General features: G+C 41.7%; 1 protein-coding gene across 4 annotated transcripts in view; it reads right to left on the bottom strand.

Moving 5' to 3' along the window:
• DCC (DCC netrin 1 receptor) overlaps nucleotides 1-24,892 on the bottom strand; it is a 573,034-nt gene that overhangs the window by 36,404 nt on the left and 511,738 nt on the right. For all 4 annotated transcript variants that reach the window (XM_030005494.1, XM_041121032.1, XM_030005495.1 and 1 more), the window contains exons 19-23: nucleotides 21,698-21,805; nucleotides 18,710-18,904; nucleotides 13,553-13,585; nucleotides 4,122-4,187; nucleotides 1,617-1,779 (exon numbers count right to left, since the gene is read on the bottom strand). In XM_030005494.1, the coding sequence (XP_029861354.1) occupies nucleotides 1,617-1,779; nucleotides 4,122-4,187; nucleotides 13,553-13,585; nucleotides 18,710-18,904; nucleotides 21,698-21,805 (565 nt within the window). The remainder of the gene's footprint in view (nucleotides 1-1,616; nucleotides 1,780-4,121; nucleotides 4,188-13,552; nucleotides 13,586-18,709; nucleotides 18,905-21,697; nucleotides 21,806-24,892) is intronic.

Here is a 24,892-nt window from a genome sequence, read left to right as displayed (position 1 = left end):
TGTTTAATTTTTATTGCCCTGTTTTTTCCCCACTTTCAGTGCAGAAATGGTTCGTTTGGGGCAACTTGGGTGAGATTCACCTGCCCATAGTATAGACATTTAGAAGTTAAACAGCAAATCCAAATCCACCAGCTTCACATTTTTTTAATGACTGGACAGCAATAAGCATCTTCAGATGGCAAGTCTTCCGATGTCTTAGGCTAAGATGAATGATTCTTTGAACGTTCCTGTTCCTCCCCAGGGGCTACAGAGGAGGTCAAGGTTGATTAATTAAAACTTGGATATTTAAGTTTTAGACACCTAATTCTGGACAGATGAATCTGTTTCTCTCTCTTGTAATTCCCTTTTCCCTGTTAGAAACTTAAGAGAGCTTTAGCCTTGATTCACCAAACTCTACACAACAGAAGAATTTCCATTGCCTTCAGACGATGGCCTGATTTTCAGGTGCTAAGACTCACAATAGAAGCAGATTTTTGTATCCGTTCATCATTCAACTACTCCAGCACTCCTAAAAACGTAGGCCCTTACTTTTCTGCCTAAATGGGAGCTTTCTTATTTAAAAAAAAAATCTACCCTCAAATATCCACCCTTAGAGAAAGCGCTTGCCCCAGTGACTGTAAAACACTACAAGCTGCCATCTGCCTGTGCTCGACCAGCTCAAAGCTGATTTCAGGAAACGTGGGGGCTGTTTGGTTCCCTGACTATCCCTTCTTTTATCGTGCCGCCCTTTTTTAAGCATCAGTACAAATCAACATAATAATGTCTGGCCTGTGCAAGCATTTATCATTCTTGTGGGCAAACTATGATTAAACTTCACTTTCTCAGGTCCAGTCTTTCATACTAGTATAATAATAATTCATAATAATGAATTAATAGTAAAATGATAGTATAATAATTTTCAATGCATTAAATACATCAAACCCAGCTCTGTTTCAAACCCATTGACCCCACTCCTAATTTCTCATAAAAACTGAAAAAAAGCTTTGTGCTTTACGCTGCTGCCGTTTTACAGCCTTTCAGAGGAATCCTAAAGATTTTTTCTTCCCCATAATTTTCTATAGACTGTTTTTTTGGTTTTTTTTTTCAAATATACAAGAATTATCTGCAGAACAGTTCTGGATGCTTTTTACTGGAAGACTTTTGGAGACAGACTGTCTGGAGAGGATAGCATCCTCCCAAAGGTTAGCAAGCGAGCAGGACTGTCTATGTTTCTCGGCCGTGCAGGTGCAGGGCTGCAGACTCAGAAAGTCTCACAGCATCACCTGGCACAGACAAATACTTTTTTTTTTTTTCCTCCCTTTAAATCAATGGAATTGATTCTTTCCTGTGTCTGAATTATACTTGGCAATATAAACAACAGAGAGCTGTGCAGGGCAGACTTATTTTTCAAGGCTCGCCACGTCAGAAGGTACTTATTCTCCATGGTTTACTCCGCATCCTGGGGATATTCTCCGCTCACCAGCAATGAGTAACGCCTCCAAACCCAAGAGATCGAGGCCCAAACTGCAGTTCAGCCCCGGAACCCACGACTCCGCGGTACGAACGCTATTGCCCGTATCTATTTTGAAGCTGAGCGTCGCCGCCTTCTCCTTCTATCCCCCGAGGTGAGAACGTACTTCCTCTGCTGTGCCGAGGAGCGCCTGGTGCAGATGACGGCCACCACCACCACCACCACCACCGTGATGACGCCGACGGTGACGACGATGATGACAAGGAGGTTGCTGTTCTTCTGGGGGGTGACGCTGCCGTGCGGAGGGTGCATCTGCCCGATGGGGGGCTCTGAAAAAAAGATAAGACAACGAGGGGATGGTTAGCGCTGGATTTGCTCCCCTCCCTCTGTAGGAGTCACCCGTAAAATAAAACACATAAAGCCTGTCAGGTGGCACGAATTCCTCTGAAAAAGCAGACGGAGGGTGCAGAAGGGTGCCATAAAGAGCCAAAATTTATGTCTCGCTGCCTTTCAGTGGTATAGCAAACAGCAAAATATTTAAGCAGTAACGACTTTGCATTTTCTGGGTGTTAATAACGTGATGTTGGGAGTCAATAACTCTCAGCTCATTTTTGCTATTATCAGCTGAAAATGGAAATACAGGGACTATGGATTTTTTCTTTACGGCCCGTATAGTCTTTCTCGGTATTTACAGGCAAATATATCTCTTGTGTATCAGCCAACCTGAATGCCCGATTCATTTGTCAGTACTGCATTCACCCCACAGTCAGTCTTGCATCACATTATATTTCGTTTATTGCTATGCTGACCAGATCCCTGTGCAACATTTGAGCAGGTTAAGGGCTCAATCTTCTGAAGTGATGAGCTTCTTGGTTTCAATGCAGCAGCGAGACTGGGACTGAAAATAACATCATTTCTGGTGTCGAGTTCCAGTCAAACTGTCTTCAAGTACTGGTCCCTTGCTTTCGAAAATATTTGCCCCATTGCACTGGGAATGGGACAATTTATATTTTTATAATCTTGTTAGATAACGCCTCTGTTTACACAGCGTTGGGCCATATGTTACGGACACCCGCACAAAACAGCAAGTAATCCTTTTGCTCTGTCTGCTAAGGCAATCTTCCAGGCATCCTATAAGATTACAAACTCACAAACCCCCAAATATCCTTCCGTTTAAGCTTGGAGAAAAACTAAATATTCGGTGCAATGGGATGCAAAAGGAAGAGCTGTGCTATAGCGTGTCCAAGATTTCACAAGAAAAATAACTCAGGAGTTTTCGTATGGCATCATCCGCACCCACAACCTCCCATGTACAAACTAAACAAGACTTGACTGGGATTTCATTTTGCCTTTGGTACGACTGAATGCGAAAGGAGAAAAGGACAAATCTTTCCAAATAACGGTTTTAGTTAGCAAGAGATGTAATTTAATTGTAATATTCTGCCTTGATTTTCTGCCTTAATATCCTTTCTTTACACAACTAATTATGCTATTTAAATAATTTGCCCTTTTCTCATTGCCTTTTTCAGGCAACTGAGTAAGATAAGCAGCTGTTAGTGCCATCCTTTCGGCATTACAACGGTCTAGTACAGAAATCCCAAAGACTTTGGGGTTTGGTTTCTTTTTCATTTCCATGCTGAGTAAAAGGCACTGAAGGAACATACCACATAAAATACAGCAACTATCAAGAAAAACAATTTTTTTTTCTCTCCCTACCCTTTATTGCAGGCCCTGGAAGCTCCCTCTACTTCTCAAAAGTCAGGTTTCCTATATTTATGATGAACTACTATGAAGAACAGGAGAAAAGCCTTAAACAGTGGTGTGTTGGCTGCAGCAAAGTAAGACAGAAAAAAGTAACAAAATTTTGCATTCCCTCCTTGTCTTGACTGAGGAGAATAATCAGTGTGAGTTAATCGGCTATGTGCCTTGTAATTATTTTGTACTTTCAAACCTCACTCGATACCACATTTGAGGGAATCTTGTCTGTTGTTTCATTCAATAATGTGAGATGACAATGCTTCATTAAGTAACGGAGATGGGGTCAGGAATAAGAAGTTATTGATGGCATATCTACTCCCCAGCTGGCACTGATTAGGTTCAGTTAATTTTTGTTAATCCACGGGGTTTCCTCTCATTTCTTCCTATTTTAGGGCAGGATTAATTAATTTTAAAAATGGTATTTTCTGCAGAAAGCTTAAATTGAAATATAATAACGTAAAATGCATTTTACAATTCTTTTTAAGATGTTATTTTTTCAGAGGCGTTCCCACGGTCTGAGATATATCTAAAACACCTCTTGCGATGGGATGATCATACCCAGCGACATGCCTTTCGGAGTACTGCGTCAGCTGGAAATCTGATGGGTAGTTTGGGGATCAGCTTTAAGAAAGCCAAAACAGAATATACAGTGTCCTGACCCTACTCTTTGTCAACATTTCTGGTTAAAACTACAGTCTGTTTTGCAGCAGATATTTTGCACAATGGATGGGATTTCCAACAGCTGAGATAACTCTTCCCTACAAAACAGCCAGCGTGCGACCAGTGGGCACGGTGGGTGGCCTCCAAGCCGTAAGAGAGAGGAACGAGAGAGCAATAAAGAGAAGAAAAATAGGAGGTTGTCACCAAAACTGTACTTAATTATGGAGCATGGTTGGATGGAGCCTGTATTTACCGTTCAGACTGCTCCTGTCAATCAGGTTGGTGTCCACCGGCCAGTAGGAGCCATCCCCGTGACGACCTGTTGGCAGAAAAATGCATCAGATACGGCGTGACAGGTAAACCAGCAAAATCAAGTTTGTTGCTTGAGACAGCGCCTATCTGACAATGTTTAAACCATTAAACAGCGCAGGAAAAGTCATCCCGTATGCGCTGGGGAAAATCTGTCATCAAAGTAGGCTTTTGAAAGCAAGCTGAATTTCAGCCCTTTGAGCAGCTTGCCTTGTTCTGTTGGTTTTTTCCCTCCTCCAGATGTGCTCGTTAGAGTGACAAACTAAGGTGTGATGGCAGCATCCGTCTGTGCTCCCTCCACGGGTGTCAGGGATAATTCAGACAGCTGCTTTTGCACACAAGCAGTTGGAACAGCAGCAGAGGGACGGTGCTGTACAGAAAATCGTGGGCACGTTTGTCCACCTGCCACGTGGCTTTCCACCACTATTAAGCAAGCTTTCTTTAATTTATTTTCCCGCTTTTGGAAATACAACTCCAGAACTGCTTGTTTTTTACAAAAAGATCGCCTCTTTTCTAACCCTGACATAAAAAAAAAAGGAAAGAAAAAAGAAGGGATATGATTGTTATTGTTATTCCAAAAATGTTTTGGCTGTTGAGGCAATATTTGCACTCCAAATTAATATAGTAAAATTTCAGGTGTTTGTCTTTTCCCCTGCTTTATTTTGTCCTATTTATCAGCTTTGGGCTAAAGAGCTGTGACGGTATGTCCATGTTTCTGCCAAGACCAGCATCCCCGCTTCCTCATGTCAAGGTGAATCACAAAGGTTGGTAAAGTCCTACCAAGCTCTTCTTCGACTCTACCGATACGGAATTGAGCAGTCAAAGTCCGTGGCAGAAGTGGTTTGGGATAAAAGCCACTCTTCTGGCAAAGACCAAGCTTATGCCACCAGCCTGCTGTGGCTATCTCATTCCTCCAAAGCTAATTATTTTTTCATTAAGTCAAACGAACCTTTCCAGGTGGCACAGTCTCAGCTGATGCCAGTAGTGCTCTGCTGGGACAGTGGTTCAGGGAAAAGACATCTTCCCCCTAGACAGGCAGAGGTTGCTGGAGCAGAGCATTGACTCCGACTCCAGAAGAGCCCTGGGCACTATTTTTTTTGGCACTGCCATCCCTTAGGTCAGACAAATAGTACCTGAGGGTGGGTTTTGGTTGGTGAAGGGCTTATGTAAAAATTCTGAAAATTTAGTGCAGGGCAGGGAATTACCAGGGCTTACTGCAGATAACTTCTGCAGCAAACAACCACCGTCTGCATCAGCTCTCTTGGCAAATTAGCAAAAAACCCCACATTTTCTCACTTTCCTGCAGTTGTTTGTTGCTGCTGTGCACTGTTAAACAACTGCCATATTCCTCTCCAGAGGTACTTGTATTTCTGTGGATTGCGAAGAAATTCACGTGCATAACTTTGTCTACCAATTTGGAAAGTATTTTGTGATGAATGGCCCTAAACAAATGGAAGATGATTATCATCAGAAGAGACTTCAGTGTAATCATCTTTTCAATCAGCGTAATTGCACAGCTACAACAACTTGATCCCAAGAAAGCAAGGTTGCAAAATGTTCAGCTGTAAAAGCAGACAAAATAGAGATAAATGTAAGGTATATAGTAATTCTGTTTACCAAGATGACACTCTAAAGCAGTCCTATTCATAGTACTACACTGCAGCGTGTGAATATGTTGTGACCCTGGGGTTATATTGTGCTTAGGAAATTGGGTATCTCCATGGGAGACTGCTAAATGTTACTATTTTTTATGTTTAGCCCACACTGAAACATCTTAGCGGGAGCCTAATGTATTGGAAAATTTAGTCAGGATATTGGAGACTTAAAAAAACTAACCCTGCATGCCTGACTCTGAAGTTTGGTACTTTCTGAATTAGCATAAAAGCACTTTTCAAGGCATTATACATGACATTTTCATTGTAAAAATATTTGCGTAAACAGCTGCCCATTTCATTTCTGGCTCTAATACGGTGACTGGCACCTGGAGATGCCATTTATTTGGGATGGCTGCAACACGGAGCCAGCCAGGCAGCAACCAGGGAAAGGTTCAGGCTACACTGTCCATGTCGGGGGGGTTCTTGGGCTAGAAATGTTTCTGAAATGCTTTAAGTTTTAAAACCATCCCAAGGCAGCAGACTCTTCCAGTTTTACTCACTGAGGGTAACTCCAAAGGCCCAACTTCTAATCAGAGGCAATTTCACTGATGAGAGACAGGAACACAAATAACTCTTAACAAACAGTATTTCAACAACACGGTTTGTCAGGGATAGCCAAGACCGAATTTATGGTAATTTGGCTCTGTTCTGCTATTAAGACATACAAACATTATTCAATATTTGGATAAACATGGAAATCTAAGCACGTAGGAGATGGGAGGTAAATCTCATTTGCATTGTAAGGTTTTACATGTTAAAGAGTAGGTAGGGCTTAAACCCCTAAGGATTATCTATGCTCTGTTCCAAGCCAACACACCTCCATGAATCATTTCTATCTCTAGCTTTCACTTGGCAACAGTTTAGGTTATATTTCCCTCTAAAAAACTCAAACGATGTGTGAGAGCACTGCTACTTGGAGGCTATTGCTTCATTCAGTTTCAAGGCCTCAGGTTTCGACTACCTTTATAATAATCTAATTTAAGAAGTAAGCTAACCTGTGAGCTTCTACTTCATTTTCAACTTCAATATCTTTACTGAAGTCGTCTGTTTGCACTGTATTATCACTGTTGCTCTCCACCTCCTTCCCAAATCCACTGGTGGGTTTCTTGTCTTACAGAAGACAAGTACAAAAATCCTGTCCCACCGAGTTTAGATGGAAACCCTCAGTGCCAGCCAGAAAGTCACGTATGAGCTGGGCATAACTCAGCAAATATGTCCAGATCTCATTTGGGGTTTTTTGGGGGTCAGACAATAGACTCTCTCTTCAGCTTCCACCAGTTTCCAGTGGAGCTTCTATTCTTTGTATTATTCCATCTTTTGGAACAAACCATTATAAAATCTTGACTAATCAGCTGTTTCTTTGAGAACTGCCTTTTTTAATGGAGGTTAAACAGTCTTTAAACTTGATTTTCCTACTTTGTTAATGAGTTGTATTAAAGGTGGTAACATACTGTCAGAGGTACAAAAAGGTGCATCCATATGAACCTACATATCATTTCTCACCTCTCACTTCTGTGTTTAACTTCTGTTTTCCCCCAGGTCTTTCAAATGTTTCAGTAACTCAAGTTTTTCGCTGAAAAAAAAAAAATCACGTTGTCGGTGACAACGGTTCTTCATCCTCTCAGGCCTCCAGCACTTGGAAATTGGCCAAAAATTCTCTTGTCATTTTGCTGTAAATCTCTTTCCTTTTTCATGCTTTACTCGAGCAGCTTCCTTGTTTGCAAACTTCAGGTATTCCTGCACGACACAGGCAGATCGGTAGATGTTGAGGGAATGCTCTCTCCTTGCAAAACGCTCATTGCAAGCCAACCACCCGCGCGGGAGAGCTGGAGGGGGAATGACGCTTGCTGCTGTATCGTCTGGCTCCCTTGAACCAGACACGGCCCTGCACTACCACTGTTGCTGTATTTTGCCTTAAACAGTCCAAAATACGGAGAAAATAAGCTGAGCAATATTCTCACATGAGACAGCAGAGACTGTAAGTGATATTTCCTGCCCCGTGGGGGTCCCCAGGGAGGTTCAACCATGCAAACTAGGTCATTGGGAGGTCCAAGCTTGCAAACTAAGTCATTGGCTCTCACAGCCAACACAAGCTGTCAGGTGTACGGCGCCATCAGGAAAGCGGCTCTTCTGTTCCCACAGAAAAGCTGAGCTCCCTGTGTAAGGCAGTTATGGTGCTGAGCACCTGGAAACCTGCTCCAGGATAGAGCAGAAGATAGCTGAAGACAGCAAGCTGCCTTTGGCGGCAGCTCTAGCTCGCTGCTGACCTGCAGCCCCCCTAGAAACCCAGCAGAATAAGGATGCTCAGACGTAGCAGAGTAAAAGCAGAGTAAGGAGGATGGCTGAAAAGCAAGGGGCAATGGGAGCTTCTGCCCAGAGCAGACACATAGACATCTGAGAAAATCGAAAGCATCCCTCTAGCACCTTGTTCCCATTAGGTATCATCTTCTGGGAAGGCAGAAATACAAGTCAAAAGAGAGAAAGGTTTACTCATACATGTTATGCAGTTCAGTATCTCTCCAGAGGCTGCTCTTCATCCTGGAAGACGGATGCCAGTACCCACCGAGATGGGTAACGCTGTGCGGCCGCACCGCGTATTCGCGCACCCAGCAGGGACGAGGAGCCGCGGGTCACACACTGACTTCAGAGAACACCGAGGTGAGGATCCATCTCCGTGTGCACAGCTGTCGACAAGTTCCCTCTTTGGCCAGTGGTGAGAGAAGAAAGCCTCACAACCACGGCTGAACCTGCTTATCTTGGATGGGAAAAGCTGCTTTTTGAAGGCACCCACCTCTCTCCTTTGACCACACTGTCAGGCATTGAGATGTAAAACATTAGCTTTCAGCACTGAGGTTCCGCATCCATCAGCATTTAAACGGGTCAGAGCACGAGGACTTGTGTCTTCTTCCCACCTATGGTCAGCTCCTGATAACGAAGGAGCCCACGTCCTGGTGACAGCTGAAGAGCTCAGCGAAGACAGGGGCGTTTGCAAATTTGCTTATAAGCAAGTATAAACCGGCAGACTTCTTGGAAAGATGCTGGGGCTTGGGGCAGAACTGCAAGATTAGGTGAACAGATACCACATCACCTGTTGACTTTCTAGTCCTTCTTTTTCAAGTGTATCTGGAGGTAGTTGTCTCAACCATGTCTCAGCGCATCAGGAAACACAATCAATATGCAGGAATAACCCCTCTTAAAATTTCAAGCATGTCTTCTGAGATGCTTTCCATTTTTTGGACCTTAAGAAAGAGTTCCTACACCTGCTTGGTAAACATAGCCAGATGACAGAGTTTAAAAGGCTTTTTTATTTTTTTTTCCCCCAGAAGGAGTTATTCTGATAAATGGGATACTTCTTATTTCTTTTCTCTAGCAAAGAGCGTTACAGACCACTGCATTATTTGTTTAGGAAGCAGCTCTTTGAAAAAGATCTGAACTGCTCATCCTTTCACTGCTGCTACGCACAGAGTTTGCAAAATAGCTTCAGAACCAAAAGCCCGGAGCCATCAAAAGCTCTAACAGAAAAAAAGAGCCAAACTTGATGCCTTCTGCAGTCACAGTATGAGACGATGCAACTGTTTTGGGGCTGATATCAGGCTGTAGATGTACCGGCGGCTGTTTTCACGCAGGAAGGCACGTGCAGAAAAACGAGCACAGGAAGGTTTCAAATGGGCAAACAGCAACACGCCTGCAATAATCCAACATGGCAAAGGTTGAACTGCAGAAAGTCCAATCCCAGGCATGACTAGACTGTGCTTCAAACCCTCTTGCTCCGAAAGCTGAAGCAAATGGTGCACTGTTAACTCATGAGATGCAGAGCACCGAGGTATAAATAGCAGGTGTACGGTCAAGTGCCCAGTGTTCATCCCCTCTTCAGGAGAGGCAAAGTCCCCCAGCATCACTTGGAAACCTTTCCATGTCCCTCCGGACTGGATGCAAAACAACGCAGAACACTGTTTTCCTCAGGATTTGGAAACAAAAGCTGCAGATGTCTGTCGTGGATGATCTTCTCCGTGGGCTTTTTGTTGTCCTGGGTATGGTCACTGGCCCTGCTCCAGGCATGGGAACAGGAGACCTCCCACTGGCCTCACCATGGCAGTAAACATTAAATCTGAACTTGCAAATATCCAGTTTATGGTTTAAAAAGAGTAATGCCATATATATATATATACACACATATATATATAAATAAAAATCATACCTGTATTCCATATGTAACAGTTTTCCATAGTGATATATGAATTTATCTAAATAGTTCATATGACCCATTTCATGGGAGGTATGCTTTCAGAAAACAATTGAGCAATCAAAATGTATTGAAATTTCCTAAGATAAGGAGAAACATTTGTTCAAAATTGTGTACGTTTCCTTTTATCAAAATCTACAGGGGATGTTATAAAACATTTGTAGTCCAAAGGCAGAAATCAGCTTTTTCGCTCTTGCAGAGATCTCATTCTGATGGCAACACAAAGCTGTTGACAAGTCCTATATTGACAAAATATGGACTAAAGAATTTAATATTGTTTTATCAAATGGAAACTGGGGCAAGATAAAACACAATGATTAATCTCTTCTTTGCCCAGTTTGCCTCTATATATTTCAGATGAAAATCATAAACAGAGCTTTTTAGACTCCAGGAAGCCTCTACAACAGCTCATCTGAAAGCAGCTGGCCTTGACCCACATACATAAAGTTTGTGACAAAAATTCTCTCTTGAGCATCTGAAAATGTAATTTTTTTCTTACTTTTATACTACCATTTTTAGTACCTTTGCCTATGTCCTGCTCTACCAGTTGCATACATGCAAAATAAAGATCTGAAAAGAAGCTGACACATTTACAGGCTTGGCACCCACTTCAGATTTAAGGGGTCTCCTGGAAAACGTGTGATTTGATTCTCTAGATGCCATTGCTCCTCTTTTTGCCCTTCGCATGACGGCGTTTGCACCCTGAGAGCATTATTTGCATTTCATTAACAGGATTTCTCATCCTCTGTCAGACAGCTGTGGACCAAAGCTTCCACAGGACGGGACGGGCTCAACTCTGTCCATCACTCATGGGCAAGAATGAAGGAATGGAGGTGGGGTATCTCTTGCCTCCTTCCTCTTATCAGCGGTAGGTCTCTGCTCTCCCAGGGAGTTGCAGCAACAGGGAGCACATCTGCCCTGACCAAGAAATCTTTGAAGTTCCCCCTAAACTCCCCTCTCCTCCCTATCTCCTTTTTCGCACCCCAACCCCCTCGCACATCCAACACCCTCCAACACTGCTTTGCTGCCACGTACGTTAATTTTGCTTCCTGAACTCGGGAACCATGAGCCGGCATTAGAGACAGATGACCTACCAGAGTTTATTCATGTCACTCAATAAGAATTGCATTTGTGGCAGAGATGGCCCTCAGGGCCTTGTCCAAAGCACAGAGTAATTTAAAAGGCTCCCACTGACTTCAGCAGGCATTGGTTCAGGATGATTAAAGAATTAGCTTTGATGATTTCTAAGGCAAATCAGCTTTCAGGAACTTTGACTTTGTTTGTCTTAATGCTTGTGCTTGGAGTACAGTTACAGTGAGACCTGGCACCATCCACTTGTCTTCAACAGAGCTGCCTAAAGGTCAAGTAAATGCAAGTGAAGACCTCAGACTTCGTCTTATTAGAATTCATCACTGAGGTCACGTAAAAATGGAAACTGAATTCAGATATGAACAAGTCTATGGAAGATACAATAAAAGGCTGAGAATTTCTCCTCCTCATATGCTACAGTCCTAAAGAACGAAAAAGCAGTGTATTTCAACTACCCAGGCAAAAGACAGTATTTATGTACTAGGAATGACCGCGTTTAACTCACACTGTGCATACCTGCTGTCTGCTAAACACACGTTAACCTCATTTCATTTGGGTAAGTTATTAGACTCAAATCAAACCAAAAAACCCCACCATACCCGAAGCAACTGGGAATTCACAACACATTTATCACCATGGGGATATGCTTTAGCCAGACATCATGCTGCAAGCAGTTACACAAAACTGGTTGAAATCTTCCCTGTTTTAAAGTCTATACGGAGTATCGTTCACTAACCAGGTTGCAAACACTGTTCAGGCTGCTCACGAACAATGAATTATTCTGGTGACTGTTTTCCCATAGCAAGGAAAACCCTAGCAAGGGGCACAGCATTCCCAGAAGAACACGATGCACAAAAGGAAAAGCACCCAAACCTCTCTTTTTCTGTGGTAGTTTGAGGTCCATGAAATAGCACTACAGTGTGGCCATACAACCATACAGTTACACTGAAACAGAGCAACATGCTCAGTGAAGAACTAAGACGCAAACTCTACTTTCCATCCAGCCTTACATTTCCCCCCCCGCCCTTTTGTTTTTTTTAAACTGAACTTGACACTTTTTCGGTCCTGCTTACCAGGTGATACCTTGTGCTGAAGCCTCTCCTAGGCTTTCTAAACCTGCCTGAAAACATTTTAAATGCAAATCTGAGAAAAGTATACTGACAATTTACTTACAGGCTTCTTTGTAACCTAACACTTTTACCCTTTAAAAATAGTTTTTATCTATTCAAACCTGACATTTTCAATTTGCGTGTGCTGTGGTGCAAAAAATCATACTGAGCAAACCAGCTTTTAATTTTATAATTTGTATACTTCTACTTCTTTCAGCAAATCATACGCTGAAATCAGAGGGTGAATTTCCAAAACTGGCTGAGAGTGGGTCTCTCCAATGTGCTACCTTGCTGTGATACTATATGGGGTACCTGGTACAAAGTAAAATCCTAGTGAAGAAATATGCTCTGGGTAACCTCCAGGGATGTTCCAGGTCAAAGTAAAACCTATGAAAGGGCCTAGAGTTGACTTTGATCTTCTAAATAACGCTTTCTTGACTTCCCTAGGAATTACCTATTGTAAGTTAACTCAACTCACTGAATTGGGGTAAGACGGTAGCTGTTAAGTAAAGCCAGGGATTTGAGGTTTACACCTCACTTTGCCTTTTAAACTAGTGTGAAGTGAAAGTTCGAATCCAAATAAACCTCCCAAGATCAGGTCTGAGTTTTCCAAATGTCACAACGACTCTTTCCTTGGGCAGATGTCACATAAATGTACAATGCTCTAGCTGTAATTGAAAGAAATACTTAGGAATAAGTAGGTCTACAGTAAAAAAAGGAAAAAATATCCTAGCAACAGACTTCACAACTATTCGAAAGGAGTCAGGAGCAGAGGAACTGCGACTAACCAGACATATATTCACATTTGGAAAATGTAATGATAATGCCTTGAAAAGTTGACTAAACTTTGCTATTATCAAACAGGAGCTGCTGGTTTGAGAGAAAAGATGATTTGCGATTTCTCACAGTGAGGCTTTTGAACTTTAATCTATAACCCACGAAAGGGTGCAAGAGGAGCCTGGAAATTATGCCGAGCTTAATTATACTTAATGTGAATTATTCAGAAGTGCAGCAGAGAGACTAAAAATTTATTTCATACAAAGAAGCTTGACATTTTAATTGGTCCTTCAGAAAAGAGACAAAACAATTTCCTCTCCCGAAAATTTACATCTTCCCCATCAAAGCAGCAGCCGCAGCCGAGCAGAACTTCATTAACAAGATTAATTATCACGCCAGCGTCTGCCTCATCAGGTGCGCAGCCCAGGTGAAAAGCACGGCCCCCTCCCCGGCACGCCCCCCAGGCTCCGGCAGAAAAGGCGACAGATGGAGGGCACCGTACCTTGGTCATTAGCCATTTTGTCAGGGTGCTCGACTGCAAGAAAGAGACAATGTCATTAGAGGCTGACAGCTCCTCGCAGGCAAGCCGACGCATCGCAGCGACTACGGTGTTTAGCGGGTCGGCGCAGCGCGGTGCTGCCTTCCCGCACCGGAGGCGGGAGGTGCAGGATGAGTTTTACCATTCCCTTTTTCAGAGAGATCCTGGAGAACTGAGAGGACAAACACAGAATCATAGAATCACAGAACATCTCGAGTTGGAAGGGACCCATAAGGACCATCGAGTCCAACTCCCTGCTCCTCGCAGGACTACCTAAAACTAAACCCTATGGCTAAGAGCATGGTCCAGATGCTCCTTGAACCCTGAACACAGGTCGAACTGTGCCTTGTATCAGATATTTTCACCAAGTTCTTCCAAATGTGAAACCTTTACCGCAGCATTTTTTCCATTCGCTTGTTCTTTTTTGGTACGATCTGGCAAGTTTAATCAAGCAAGAAGGGAAAGAGGGAGAGATACTGCTTCTTTAAATAATTACAGTCAAATCACCTACAAGTTGAAAGCTCAGTCTGACTTATATCATCATTGTTTCAGCTTTCTGCAAAGGGGTTTAAAACTATTTACATGGTTTTGCATAATAACCATAAAAGATAGCGTGATCTGAAGTGCACCAGACAAGACTTCAAAATTCAGTAGATATATTAAAAGCTTTCCTGCACAGCTACAACTTCTGACTATTTATGATATGGCTGAGGGAATTAAACTTTCCTCGGATTCATAAGTAGCTACCATCATAGAGCATTAACCAGTCCTCTGCTTAATAAATTATGCAAGAACCTTAAGCACAGGAAATTGGGGGAAAAAGAAGTGTTTTGGCACATGAATCTGGAAGTCAAATAACCAGTGCCTGCAGGTGCAGAGCATGCTGCTCCCCTCACTGCTAAAACCACTACAAAACCTCCTCTAGATGATGGCATCGTGCTAGGAACACGTGGAGGTACCGAACTAGCAGTAATTTACATTTACAGACACGTCTATGAGCTCCATGCCTGTGGCAGAGAGGGGGAATAGCTGCTTCGATGACCCCCAAACCCTCAGTTAATATTTTTTTTTTCCCTCCTCTCAGACTTTTTCACACAGGTGCAGAGCAGAAGAGGGGTAGATGGAGCACATCGCCTCAAACTTTCTCAAAATCCGTGAGCCTGCGCTTCCCCGCTGAGCCATACCTGGCTTATCGCCTTTCCCTGAGGACAAATATATTCATGAAAACATGAAACCTTGCTCGCAGCTAGTTACCTCCGTCCGAGCGCTGATACCACGAGCTGCCCCGGCACCGCTCGGCGTTTGCTGCCTTCTCCAGGCGATGGAGGAGGCGAAAGCCGTGAGACCTCCGGTGCCAGGCAGGGCTCCAAGCCGGGTGGGTAATATTTACTTCTGGCAGGTCGCGAGGGGTCACGTTTGGTGCCGGTTATGGACTGGGATGGGATGCGCTGCTGAACCGCACCGCCGAGGCAGCATTAGAGGGCACTGCAGTGCTAGAAATGCTGCCCCACACCTTCCTTGCCAAAAAGGGGGGGGTCGGGATCGGCATCAGCTGCGATTTCGGGTTCTTTTAGAAACGGTACAGTGGCGACTTTTAATCTGGTGTCCTGTAGAAAGCCCACGAATACGGTTTTCCTTGCTGATCTTAGCGCGATGGGAATATCTGGAGCTCAGCCCACAACCTCTTCAGCCCTCTCTCTCCCCCTTTCCACTCTTCCCTTTAAAAATACATCTCAGCCAGGGTTTTGTTCGCGCTTGACGTCATGTCTATAGGTGCATTAACAGGCAACTTTTTTCAGTTTATGTGTACTGATGTAATGTTTTCAGTTTATGTAATGTTTTGCGTGATTCTGATAAGCAGACTACTACTCTCTCATCTTCCTTAATTAAAGGAGCTCAGCGCTCACAGAAGGTCTGTTTGTAAATGCTGGCTGAAATCCAGAATAGGTACAGCTGAGCAGAAGAAAGCATAAACACATTTACTAAGTACAGTTCTGAGATCTACTTGTTTCTGTAACAGATGAAAAAACAAATCACTGACAAGTTATTTAAAAGATTGAGGAAATCCTCCTTCCTGTCTGTCTGTCACCGGTTCATTCCTTCCCTCTTCAGTTGTCATCTTTCATTGGGCAGTTGCAAGTAAATTTCAGACTATTTACTTATTTCTGCAACTTAATGAATTTCTGAAAATGATTCATTTATATGCCATAAAAATAATGTAACATTGAGACTTGGACTTTACCTTCGGGGACAATCTGTGACAGTACACTGTGAAAGGCTGCAAAATGGACATACTATTTGGGCACTCTCTGCTTCTCTCCCATAAACACATACAGATATATATGTATACGGAATATTTACTGAAGTCATCCAGACTCAACAAGGAGTAAGAAAAACCCTAGTAACGACCTCAAATTTTGGCCCAAATTATGTAAGAAAATAAAAAGATGGGATATTCAATCACATTTTATCCTTCTATTCCAGGACCCTGAGAATGTGTGTATCAGATTCTTCATGCTTTAAGTGATAAATTTAACCAGCTAGAGCATAAAAAAAGCGGATCCTCAACTGATGTAAACTGTTGCAGATTGATTGAAGTTCACAGTGTAACAACAATTTACATAAACTAAGGATTTGCCCATTTGCCTGTATATTATCATCAGTGGAGCTGAGGTGGAAGAATATAAACTCATTGCTCCGTGGTAGTGTTATTTACTACTAAACATAACTCTTTCTCACAGATCACTACATTTTCATTAGTAAAGGAAAGTCAGTACAAATACTTGCATCGCAATTACAACACAAGTAATGGCTTGGTTTCCTTGGAGGAGCTTTATGTGCTATAATATATGAAACGAGACAGTGGGTGACTTAGTGGGTCTTTGATGCTTGTTTAGTTCCTCGTGATTTAAAACTTCCTCTGATCAGGACAGAGATTTGCCATCAGAGCACACATTACCATATGGCACATACACATCTTCTGTTAATAATCATTAAGGGCAGGAAACCAACATTTTTGCATAATTCAGAATGCACTCAAGACTTCAGAAAGTCTTTTCACCTCAAGTGTAGGGATAGATTTGTCAAAAAAACAGTTGAATAGTATTGAACATGACATATTTAGGGTGGATATCATTAAGTATTCACGGCAGGGTATTAGACATAGTCCTCGTAGGCTATTACAAGACGTAACAAATGTATAAATTCATCTTTCTGGTATCTGTTGATGCTGTCTGATCTAGAATTCATTTCCCAAATGAGTTTTATGGTACTTTGTGTAAACATTACAAAGTAAGTGATATCAAGTGCATTAATCTTTTGGTTTAGTTAGATATCTGGGTCTTTGTATCTTTTCATATCTCATTAGTCTGCAGCTATTATATTTTGATGCCTTGACTCATTTTAAACTCAGTCTAATAGACTTCTTCTGCTTGGCACAAATTGTGAGCATGAAATTAAGTTGGCACCATCCGCTTGATAGAGATGAAGCACCCGCAAAGTGCTATCTCTTCACATTTCATGGCAGTGGAGAATGAATAATCAGGATCTTACCAATAATTCATTCAAAGTGAAACATGACTTGGACAAGTAAGTCCTGCAAACCTGTGCAGGCGGTGATAAGCTTAGAACAAATTGATACAATTTTTCATTTTTTTTCTGACTCTTGCTAATTCATGAAAACTGTTGTATGAGGCTTTTCACTCCCAGCCTGAATGGTCGATAGCATGCTTTCGAGACACTGATATCAGTGAAGGAAAAAGGGAAAGCTCTCTGCCAGTGCTGCTGAGGACACTGGCTCATTCATCGCAAACCTTCCTTAATGGCTGGAAATGGAGTTTCCCCTCCTTCCCTCAGAGGCAGCGGAAAAATTTGCTATTCACGTGAAGGTTTGCTGAAAGACAAACTCAAATACAAGCGCTCGCCAAACAAACAAACAAATCCCCCAAAGGGAATGATGTGGGGATGGTGTGCCACCCCTCCTCTGCAGTCATTTTGCTTGGCTTTTGTACAGCTCGCGTTAAATGAAGTCACTTGCAACTGATTAAAAGAGAGGCTTGAGTGTCAACGCTAATTCCAAGCCTCTCACGCACAGGTTTGAGGCTGAATTTCCCTAATTTCCCTCCAGTCGTGACTTCTCAGGCCCAGCTTGCGTCCAGTTTCAATTACCTTCTGCCGAGATGTTGTTTTTATATACAAATCCCTGGATTTTCTCTAGAGGAGACACAGCGCTAACATGCTCTCTCATATGCCATGCTTCTTTCCTGGAATAGGTTCGCTGTTTATGTCATTTGAGTTTTTCATTAATTACACGTCTTTTTAAAAGTAATTTCATACCTTTGTGCAAATGAATGAGTGACAGTTAAAATATAAGGAGCAGAGCTGCAGCAAGAACCCTGCTTCCCACTCACGGTAATATTGCTTACATCTTCATAACTAATAATTTCTGGGTAGATCATGTCAGGCCTTCATACAGACAGGCAGCAGGGAAGAGAAAAGAGGAATATCTCCCATGTTAATTTGAAATGGAGTCTGATACAAGTGCAACCCTTTGCTCTCATAAACACATTGGTGCTGAAATACCAGCCAAAACCCATACCCCTGATTTGCCTGCTCCTTCTCACTGGTCACTAAGGGAGAGGGGTCAGGTATTAATTAGTCTCTTGTTAATAACAGGTCCTGAAAAATATCTGGAACAACTTTCCCCACACAAAGCCAAGTTGCATCTCAGTTTGCTGAGGTTTTTAATCATAATTTTGCCCATCTACTCTGTTGATAGGAGTGAGTCATTTACGGGTTCCTACAGTCACTGAAAGATCCAAAATGAAAAGGGACCTCCCTAGAGAAATCCAGTCAGATCCAATTAGCTTTATTATTGATGGGAGAAAGTTAGGTGGTGTCAGAGTGCTTTCCCCCAGCTGACTGAATTGAAAAATATAGTTACTGCCTCATTATGTGGTTTACTTTTGTCAACTACTGCATGTAGCATTTTGCTTTTATCTCTCAATAATAGTTTCAAGTAGTAGGATCTCTTCTGGCTGACATGGAATTAATTGCAAAGCTCCCATGAAGGCACAAGAAAATTCTATGTATCATTACTATCCAGATGACACAGATCCAAACCTTTCAGTGTCCGGAAGAAAACAGGATCAGAGAGGGGCCCCACTCCCTTGGCGTTGCGAGCTTGGATTCTGAAGTAGTAGACGGTGTCCAGGTTGAGGTCCATGATCTGGTGGGTGAGGCGGTCACCGCTGATGGACTCCATAATCCAGTCATCAATCGGAGCGTTCTTGTCCAAAGTATAGAAGAGGATGTAAGCTGAATAAACACAGTCTCTCAGTTAGTACTTCAACCAAATTTTAACATGCTTGTTATGAAATACAGGTAAAATTCAGATTTCTTAAAAAGCAGGGTTTTCTTTATAAAAGCACAGATGGCAGGTCTGCAATCAAAATAGCTTTGACGAATGCTATGAAAATACACATTTGTCTATTTTTAGAACAAAACCACCATTACAGTATTTACTGTAAGAAATAGAGATTTAACAAATATAAAAATAAGCAGCACACATTAAAAGGCTGTTACAAGTGCATTTCTCAAATTGAGGTGCACCCTTCAGTCTGATAGCTGCCATAAACCATATGATATAAGTCGTTAGCGTTTCAGTGCTGAAATAAAACTAATTGGTATTAATGACACACATCAATTACTGGGTGCTTATGCGATATTTCTTGGCAACTATAGGGAAAAGTATTTTGGTGAAAAGAATAAAGAATTAAAAATTTTGGTAACTCAGAATTTTGGTAACTTAAGAGTATTACAATAAATATTTATTCAAACAATAGAAGTTTGAATAAAACTTAAAAGTTTTAGAACTTAGAGAATAGAAGCACCAGCGTTAGGAAGCAATAATAGTTTGTAGGAATTACCTTGCCAGCAAATGAAATTTTGGGAAGAAAAAAGCCTGTAAGCAAGGCTGAGAGGTCTAGCACCCCCTGCAACACCAGTCTCTGCCTAACTTTGAAAACAGCTTCTTTTTTTTTTCCCCGAAATGCTCCCTGGCAAATTAGTCATAGGCAAAAAAACCACTCCAAGTCCGGTCTTAAGTGCTGTGCTGCAGGAGGGAGCTACTGGAGCAGGGAGAGCCCAAGCAGGTCTTCTGGACTTCATCTTTGTGTCTGGACCCAACGTTACTACAAAGTTGGTATAAGCCTTATTATTAATGCTATTTCCCTACTCTTTTCTGAAACAAAGATGCTTTTCAAAACTCATTCCACCTGATCGGTTACACTGGTCACAGACAAGTGGTGTTAGGATGGAAGTGTTATGGTTTTGTGTGGGGTTTTTTTGGTGCTAGTGTTATATTATGGGATTTTATTTAGAGGCTTGTATTTCGGGGTTACTAAAACAGTTTATCTGACCATGACATTTGAATTAATATATATTAAGCTATGAAAACATATATAAGTTTCTCAAATTAACACAAATACATTCACTCAAGCATTTGTATGGATGAAGATTCGGTTGTTAGGGACATTTCTACTCTCCACAAGCAGTTGTTTCCTCTGATACGTCTAAGAAACATTTGACCACATGTGCAGTAAAAAATCCCCATGAGAATCATTCTTCAACCAAGTGCTACAAGAAAGAAGTTTGTGCATGGATGTCGGGACCCAGCCTGCTCTAAGGTCTGAACGCTGCTGTTGATGGAAAAACTCTATAAAAGTTGCTACCGCAGAGTCATTTCATGCCTTGGAAGTCAGGAAAGCTTTTATTTTATTTTGTCTTTTAGTCACTGAGGAATCAGGACAATTAGCAGTCATTTCATCATCATCATAGAATCATCAGAGAATGGTTTAGGTTGGAAGGGACCTTAAAGATCATCTAATTCCAACCCTCCTGCAATGCATTGTCCATCAGAATGATCATTTCTGCTCTCTAATGGCTAAATTAGGTTAGCGTAAACAGAGCCATTTCATCAAAACATCCTCCCTTCAGACATGGTCATGGATTGTCAAGTCCTGATGATAATGTGGAGTGGAATTATACACAGTTATGCAAGTCTAGCCTAGGAATCGTTATTGCTGGGCATCGTCCACATGGAAATATATCCTTATTTTATTGGTAACATAAAGTGGGGTACTTTCCTGGTGTAACTCACAACGGCTCATCTGATGCTGAGTTACAACTGTTAAAATCTGACCCAGTGCTCTTCACTGCTAATGGCTCACACGGGACATCATTCCCAAGCATTCTTCTTCCTCTTACATTTATATTTCTCAATGTTTCAGCGGGGTGTAGCTGGGATTGCTAGCAGTAATGGTGACATACGCACACTTTCTCCCACACAAAAATATGTTGTAGAACTGGTCTAACCCAACTGTTTGTAGCAATGTGACCCTAATGTGCACATTTTTGAAGACGAGCAATATTTCTCCTAATAATTATTTGCCTTTAAGATGTCTATGAACAGCCTAAAATGATCATTTAAATGCAAAATCTCAGACAGAACTCCACTATATTTTTCAAACTAAATTAACATTAAAAGTTTGTAATGGATTTCTTAATTAGGCACTAAGGTTATATGCAGTATTTTGGGAAATAAAATCTGTCATTGTGAAGCATCCATTAAGTTCAGTTCTTGTCAGTCACTATTAGGGTTTCTTCCCTGATCATCATTGCCTTAAATTGTTATTGTAAAGTTAAGCATCTACCAATAAACTCTCCCATGATCTGCTGCACCAAGCAACCTATCATTATGTATATTATGTATGGCATTATTGCCAAACAAAGTACTTATTATTAGTCATTTCTAATTATCACTGAGCAGCACATACCACAAAACCTTCACTTTGAATGCTGCATTTTTTAACTTATATTACTGCTCTTAGCATTTAAAAATAAGATTTACATCCCCTGAGTTCTAGACTTTGCAGTATCCCTAATACTGCCTTGAATCCTAGACCAAATTGGCTGATGAAAGTAAGAGAAAATAAAATAACATCAGAGCAAATAGCACCCAAGAGAAAAAAAAACAGAGATAGGGAGTGAAAGCAGCAAATGATCAGAACAGTAAATAAACAGAGAATACAGGATAATGTAAATGTTTACCAGTAATTTTTCCATTGGCTTCCAACGGCGGCTGCCAGCTGACAATGACGGCCCGGGGCTTCCCTTCCCGCGTAATGACTGTCAAATCCTTGGGAGCAGAGGTTGGAGCTGAAAATAATGAATATAATTGAAAACAGAAATTATTCACCTTCTGAATTCCTTACACACCGTAGCAGGCATGAACTACGCAGTAGACATTTACTGCCGCCTTAGAACCTTTCAAATGCGAGAGTCCTTAGATGCATTTCAAACATGTAGTGTATGATTTGTCTGGAAGTGCTATTTTAATAGTGGCAATTGTACAAAACACTGCGTGGGGATACATTAGGAGTTGGTGGATAGCCTTTATCCTCCTACCGTTAATATTGGTCCTTTCAGCTAAACGACCACCGAGGTATCCAAGAACATCTAATATACTGTCGGAGCCCTATCCATTTAATAACAGTAATAATATTGTGTCTTCTCTGTTAGGAATATTTGTAGGTATGTACCAGTATAATGCAAATATATGCTCAGCTTGGGACATTTTAGACATGACAGAAGATTCTTAGCTTTTCTGTCTCCACTGCGTTAAAGACAGAAGGTTGGATTTCTGAGCCTGCAGTGGCTGCTTTGCACCCTGCTTTACTAATGCTGGCCATAAGGTCTTGCACAGCGTCTCAGATATTTTAAAATCATATCGTAAGACTGTGGACAAGAAAGGAAAAATGGGCAATTATTAAAAAATAGTTGAGAGACGAGTAATACATTGGCGCTGAGCTCACTGTTTGTTTACTTAGTTTTGATACAGGCTGTAGATGACTTAGAGCATATAGATAGCGTAAGAGCACGGAGAACACAGTGTACGAGCACCCCATCATCTGTGTCCTACCCATATGGCCACTAAACAACTTTCCTGAATGTTCGAAGAACTGCTCCAAAGTCACTTTAGGAGGTAAAGCTTTAAAAATCTGTTAGATCATGCTGAACTAAACCAACCCGACCTAAAGCACAGACACAAATCTTCAGAGTGACGAACACTCAGTGATCTTAAACAAGAAGAAGGAAGGGAAGAGCCAGCTGCCATACAGGCTCTGGTCACAAGGAACTGATCGCTCTGAAATAACACAGAGCAGATGGTCTCATGGTATTTGCATCAGCTGAACTTTTCACAAGTGGATCGAGAAAGCAACCACGAAATCTGCATGCAGAAAACAAAAGTTTCTGTTACTGTTGTTATATTACTAAGCAGGTGACTACTTGCCAGCTGATGCTCTTTGTGGCAGATTTCTGGTGGATTATCTCTTTGCTATACGTGCTGGAACAGCACGTTCAGTCTGGTTTGCCTAGAGCCAGCACCAATGGGACTCACAGTGTTTCGCTTTAGTCTTGTCACATTAGTTGCTTCTCACTGGAAGCATCTTTCTTAGCCTGAAGTAGGCAAGCCACAATAGAAACTCACAGATCTTTGAGAAGTCTCTTAATCCTCGGCAATGCCCAGCATGACGTGAGCTCCCACACTGCTACGGAAGTTTGCATTACTGTTGTTGTCATTATTTATTATTATTATTATTATTAGTAGTAGTAGTAGTAGTATTTCTCAAGAGGGTTGTGTTGCATTTAAAAGCTACTCGGCTTGTAGCCAGCTTGGGACACTGGCTCATCAGTTTGAAAACAGGGTACTAGAAGAAACATCTTGTACTGTCTTGCTGTTTCAGGGAACTGCAAGAAATAACCCTTTTCATAAACAAATCATACTTGATTTTAAAAGTAGGATTTTCCTTCTCTTCACTTTTGCTAAGCCTATCCTACAACATTCTCCAACTGTACATAAACGATTGTATTTTTACCAAAGTGCATCCGTCTCTCTGTATGCAAACAGCATCTTTATCTTAAACACTATTTTCTGTTCTCTGCTATGAACCCTTTTGACATGTTTTCATGAACTAACCCTTTCCTTTCCTAGACTTTCTGTCATTTGTGAGGTTAAACCAACAAAGCTTGTAAGCCCCCTCCTGTAACATAGGCTTGCCATGCTGGTGATTACCACATGAGTCCCGCCGAGCGGCTGAAGTTGAGCTCTGCTTTCAGCAGATTGTGAACATAAGATATCATGAGAAAAATCAAAGCTTTAGATGTTTCCCTTAGCGCTCATTAACACCCCTCATATCAGTAAGACTTGTGTAGGCAGATCTGGGGACAGAACTTGGCTCTGAGAGTTGCTTTTGAATTATGGGCATAACAACTCTCCCTAGCTATGGTAGTAATCTCCAGTGAATTCTGTATCGATGCTGATATGTACGTTTTTTAATATCATTACAGGAAATTCAACATGCGGAATGGGTACAAAATAGGCAATAAAGATCAGCAGTGCAGGATGTCCTTAATTAACAGAGCTGCTCCATCAAGCTCAGATAATTGCATTGCAATCACATGGGAAAATCTAAGGACACATATATTCCCTCTTATTCTCCCTTTGTTAATTAACTGGCATGTACTGTGGTTTTCATTAAAAAAAACCCCAACAAATCAATATTTACCAGCAGACTTCATTTGGTATCTGCTGGTAGAAACCAATTTGTAATGGCACCTAGAGTGTTTTCAAGGCCACCCGTCACCCTCAGGAAAATATAGCATGTACTACATTGGTGTCCAAATGTACATACTGCTGTCTACAGCAGATGAAGAAGAAAAATATCTTAAGCAAAACCACGGACATTCTTACCTATGGACAAGGGACTACAGCAAGATATATAGGCAATCATAACGAATTTGGAAAATCTAGTAGTTCTGCAGCATCCAGCCTCATGCAGGTCAGTGTGGTTATTTAAAAGCAAATCTACTCAGGAGTTTCAAAAGAGGGGCTCAATGGCTTATTCGAAAAGAAATGAAAACTTAATGGAAGACCCCACCCTTGCCATTAACACCTATGTGATAACTAGAAGTAAAGACCAGGCATACTACTTCCCTACTGTGGTTAACTGAAGGCACACAAAAGAGAAAGAAACAATTAAGTTTTGGAGAGGATGTTCTTGCCTGCAGAGATCACTACGTCTCCATCCCTTTTCAAATATTTTTATCCCACTGAACTAGGGTTACATGTAATACGTATCTGTTATCAAAACTGGGTTTTGTCCCCTTCACAATCTGAAATATCTTTCAGGTCATAGCTTCCTGCTTGGAAAATACCACTCAAACGCTTGAGAATAGCGCTAA

The sequence above is a fragment of the Aquila chrysaetos genome, chromosome Z (assembly GCF_900496995.4).
Source record: "Aquila chrysaetos chrysaetos chromosome Z, bAquChr1.4, whole genome shotgun sequence".
NCBI classification, from domain to species: domain Eukaryota; kingdom Metazoa; phylum Chordata; class Aves; order Accipitriformes; family Accipitridae; genus Aquila; species Aquila chrysaetos.
Note: the sequence above shows the minus strand (reverse complement) of the source record. Positions and strands in the feature narration are given on the sequence as shown.